This window comes from Penaeus chinensis, chromosome 27 (genome assembly GCF_019202785.1).
Source record: "Penaeus chinensis breed Huanghai No. 1 chromosome 27, ASM1920278v2, whole genome shotgun sequence".
Classification (NCBI taxonomy): domain Eukaryota; kingdom Metazoa; phylum Arthropoda; class Malacostraca; order Decapoda; family Penaeidae; genus Penaeus; species Penaeus chinensis.
This window is the reverse complement of record NC_061845.1, coordinates 31,077,835-31,082,834: the sequence shown is the minus strand read 5'-3', so window position 1 is coordinate 31,082,834 and position 5,000 is coordinate 31,077,835. Positions and strand designations below refer to the sequence as shown.

General features: G+C 33.9%; 1 protein-coding gene across 1 annotated transcript in view; it reads left to right on the top strand.

Annotated features, from left to right (window-relative positions):
* Positions 1 to 5,000, top strand: part of LOC125039580 (neurotrophin 1-like) — a 24,553-nt gene that overhangs the window by 18,458 nt on the left and 1,095 nt on the right. The window contains exon 6 of the mRNA XM_047633693.1: positions 4,482 to 4,616. Coding sequence (XP_047489649.1) covers positions 4,482 to 4,616 — 135 coding nt within the window. The remainder of the gene's footprint in view (positions 1 to 4,481; positions 4,617 to 5,000) is intronic.

Below are 5,000 nucleotides of genomic sequence, written 5' to 3'. Positions count from 1 at the left end.
GATATATAGATATATATTATATATGTATACACACACACACACACACACATTATATATATACATATGTATATATATTATATATATGTATATATATTTATTATAAATACGCATACATATATGTATATATACACACACACATATATATTTATGTTCATATTTATATTTATATTTATTTTTATATTTATATATACGAGTATACACACCACACACCCACACACACACCTACACTACCAAGCTCATCAAAAACTAAAAGAGGAGGACGATTTAATTACCTGCACATGGATACACAATTAGCCATTTACTCCAATAAATATGTATCTTGTCTGAATGAGTTGGCAACATTTCTCATTTCGAGATTCACCGTGATCTCGTTGTTCACAGGAAAGATTTTTTTTCCAAATACGTTTCCGAAAACTCGAGTGTTTTACAAGTTGTTCAATTCTTCGCTAATGGCGTAAATTTCGTGTATAGTGTTTAGTTGTCATTGTTATTCTTACTGCACATGTATTCCTCTTCTGAAAAAATGAGTATTTACTTCTTTCATGAAAAAATGTTTTATTTATATTATTTTTAGTTTCTATATTATTATTATTATTATTATTATTATTATTTTATATTTATATTATATTTTATTACTATGATTACAATTATTGATATCTTATTTATTGTTTTGCCTATTAGCTCTAGCTTATTTTCATTACTATGCCATTCGGTTTTCTTCTCTCTCTTCTTTTCTTGTTTTTCTTCCTCCTCCTTTCTTCTTCCTTCTTCTTCTTCTTCCTCCTCCTCTCTTCCTCTCCTCCTCCTCCTTCCTCCTCTCCTTCTACTCCTCTTCTCTTCCTTCTTCCTCTCTCCTTCCCTCTCTCTCTTCTTCCTCCCTCCTTCTTCCTTCTTCTCTTCAAAGTTTTCCCCTTTAATGCTTCCATCATTCTAACATTATGTCAAAGTCATAATTCTTTCTATCAATGAATCTTTCCCTCCCATTAAAAAATAAAAAATTTCTATACTCTCTCTGTATCTCTACATAATACGCTCCTGAATGCTTTTTATATTGTCTCTTTTAACTCTTCTCCAACAATCATCTGTTCTTCCTCTCTATAGGTCTTCTGTATTGCAATTATCCCTTCAATTTTCTCATTTTTTTCTTTCAACTTATTAAATTACTGGGTCTTTGTTCAGATATTCTTTTTTATCATTCCTTTTTCTTGTTTCTTCTCATATTTCTTCTTGCATTTTGACATTTCTTATTTTCATCTTTTTTTTTATTTACTTTATGTTTTTTTTATTATTCTACTATATTACATAAAATTTATACGATATTATATAACGTCATTAGTTAATCAATTCTTCTTATATTATAGATTATTAATCAATTCTAATGAATTAAGAACATATATGAATTATCTCTGTCTCTGCTCTCTATAGTATTCATCAATATACTTTGTTTCATTGTTGTCATTCTTTCATTTTTTTTTTTTTCTTCCTATCATTATTCGTCGATTTTCTTGTTGACTCCTTTCAGGTCCATTTTTCGTCATCTTCTTTGTTTTTGTTTCTCTTCCGTAATTAATATGATTTTAGTCTTTGTAAAAATGATTTCATTCTTCTGAGAATCCCGTTTTTTCCAAAAACTTCCCTACGTGTTTTAATTATAATATGTTCAATTTCTTCCTTCACTTTCCTCAATCTTCTTCCATTTTTAAGACACGGCTCTCTTTTCTTTTTCAATCTTCTCTTACTTACTCCTCCTCCCCCTAAAAAAAAAAAATAAACAAGATTCTTAAACTTACATTCTTAGAAGCATTTTCGTTTCCTATCTCTTTTCCTCTGTCATGACCGCTATTACACTGTCGTTAACCGCGCTCTGGAGTACGAAGCTATTTTACTTACTTGACCTATTTATTAGCGACTATCTTTAATTACTTCTGAGGCTCTTTTATCCTTCTCAAAGGTGATCTTTGCCTTACCTTTTAGCATGTTACGTCCATGGTAATTCTTTCGTAATAAAGCATGCTTGTAGTACGTTTTGTTTCATACTCCTCGCAGTCCAGGATATCTTCCTTGATAATTTCCTTCTCTTCATCTCATCGTGGGGTTGCGGGTGGGGCAGCGGGGGCTCAAGTGGGGTGCCCTTTCTCCCGTCTTCGAATTTCCTATTAATGATAACTATGGAATTAATCATATTAGTAAATGTTCATATTCTATATAATATTGATGGTATTCCCATTGAAATAAATAAAGAAAAAATTGAATTAATGAAAAAAATGCAATGAATGATTATATAAATTGACATCGATTAATACAATGAATAATGCAATGAAATGATAATAATGACAATGACTATGTCTAAAAGTGACTATGCAATGATAATCAATCATAATTATTTATAATACAATGATCAATAAATAGTGGGAATCTTAGTATAGGAATATATGTTTATATATCATATTATAGTAAGACTGTACTTCTATACTACCTGCAATTCTACTTTGCGTTATTACTTACTTTCATTTACTATCTATCTTAACTTTATTTTTATAATATATGTACATAAAAAAAAAAAAAAAAAAAAAAAAAAAAAAAAAAAAAAAAAAAAAAAAAAAAAAAAAAAAAAAAAAAAAAAAAAAAAAAAAAAAAAAAAAAAAAAAAAAAAAAAAAAAAAAAAAAAAAAAAAAAAAAAAAAAAAAAAAAAAAAAAAAAAAAAAAAAAAAAAAAAAAAAAAAAAAAAAAAAAAAAAAAAAAAAAAAAAAAAAAAAAAAAAAAAAAAAAAAAAAAAAAAAAAAAAAAAAAAAAAAAAAAAAAAAAAAAAAAAAAAAAAAAAAAAAAAAAAAAAAAAAAAAAAAAAAAAAAAAAAAAAAAAAAAAAAAAAAAAAAAAAAAAAAAAAAAAAAAAAAAAAAAAAAAAAAAAAAAAAAAAAAAAAAAAAAAAAAAAAAAAAAAAAAAAAAAAAAAAAAAAAGATAAAAAGGATAAAGACTGCTACTTCTACTACTACTCCTGCAACTACTTCTGCTGCTATTACTACTATCACTACTACTACTGCTGCTACTACTATTTCTACTACTACTACTTCTACTTCTAATAGCACTTCCACTACTTCTATTCCTGCTGCTACTACTGCTGATATTTCTACACTTAATACTACTGCTACTACTACTACCATTCATTACTACTGCTGCTATTAATACAATTACGCTACTTTTTATTGCCATTTCTACTATTACTAGTTCTTCGTTTATTTCTACCCTTGCTACGACCAGTCTACTACTACTACTACTACAACTACTACTACTACTGCTACTACCATTACTCCTACCACCACCACCACCACCACTACTAATACTACTACTACTACTACTATTACTACTACTACTACTACTACTAATGGTTTATACAACTGTTACGACGGCAATATTGAGAGTTTATTTCCCTCTCTGCAATCACTTTCACGATTTCTATAAACTCTGAGAGAGGATCAGGCATGCATCAGTGCCAGAAGCAACTCCTTAGGGTTTATTTGACCGGCAGAAACGAATCGTCATATAAACTATTCTAAATGGCAGAGAAATAGAGATTTCTATCTACAACTCGTGTAACACTTTATTGGCCCCATCAACTCAGACGGGGGCACTAATTCAACGTCGTGGCTGAGGGGGGGGGGGGAGAGGAGGGGAGTGGGCAGGAGGGGAGAAGGGGAGAGGGAGGAGAAGGGGGGGGGGAAGAGGAGGTAGGAGGATGAGGGGAGGGGGAGGAAGGGGGGAGGAAGGGAAAGGGGGAGATGAAGGAGAGGAGGAAGAGGGGATGGGGACGAAGGGAGAGGGGATGAGGAAATGGGAGGAGGGGAAGATGAAGAGGGGAAGCGAGGGGGCGGGAGAGGGGATGGAGAGGGGGAGGGGAGGGGATAGAGAGCGGAGGAGGGTGGTAAGTGGATGAGGAAAAGAGGGGGGAAAGGGAATGAGGAGGAGGAAAGAGGGGAAAGGGAAAGAAGGGAGGAGGGAGACGAAGGAAGTGAGGGGAGGAAAAGATCCGACAGACGAGGGAAGGAGGAGAGGAAGGAGACGCTAAAAACGGCTATAAGAGAGGGAGGAGGAGGCTGAAGAAGGGAGGGAAGGGGAGAAGGAGAAGAGGCTGGATAAAGGAAATTACAGGAAAAGAAGGGAAATAGTGTTCAGAAACAGTCATAGATGGATAGCTCTCAGCATGTCCGAATGCGTCTAAACGTAATTTATCTCCGTTTACCTGATAATTACTCCTTTCGGAACTTAACTGTTGTCCTTTTTCCAATAACTAAGAACTCTTAATTACAGATACTAGTCCTATGTCTCTCCTTGGAGCTAAACGCCTCAAAGACAAAGGACGTGTTATTCCTTCACTGAACGGCCTGACCTCGCTCATCCTCCCCCACGCGTTCCTTTGGCCTCTCTGACCCCCCTCCCCCTTTCCAATGACCTCTCTCACACCCCCTCTCCCCCTTCACCCCCAGGCACGGCGGTCACTTCGTCTGCGAGAGCGCCGTGCAGTACGTGAGGCCGGGCTGGGCGCAGAACATCCGCGGCGAGTGGGTGGCTGTAATTAACACAGATAAATACCCTCAGTCTGTCCGCGTCGAAAGCTGCAAGTGAGTGAGGTCTCTCGTTACTTACGGCTAGTGAAGCCTCTCGTGTCTAGGGAGGGAGGTAAATAGGCTTAAAGAGAGAGAGACGTGTATTTATCTATATCTCTGTTTTAGTCTGTTTCTCTCTCCCTCTCTGTGACACAAATCTATATATATATATATATATATATATATATATATATATATATATATGTAGGTGTATGTATATTTATCTCTCTCCATCTATCTATCAATATATGTATATATCCGTGGGAATGTTGTATATTTATGTATATCTGTCCATGCAAGTGGAACAATGAAAGGAAGTACAGGAAAACACATGAAAACACCGGCATGCCCTGATGAAGCAGTAAATACGAAAAGGCCTTCGGCATATTCGTGTGTTTT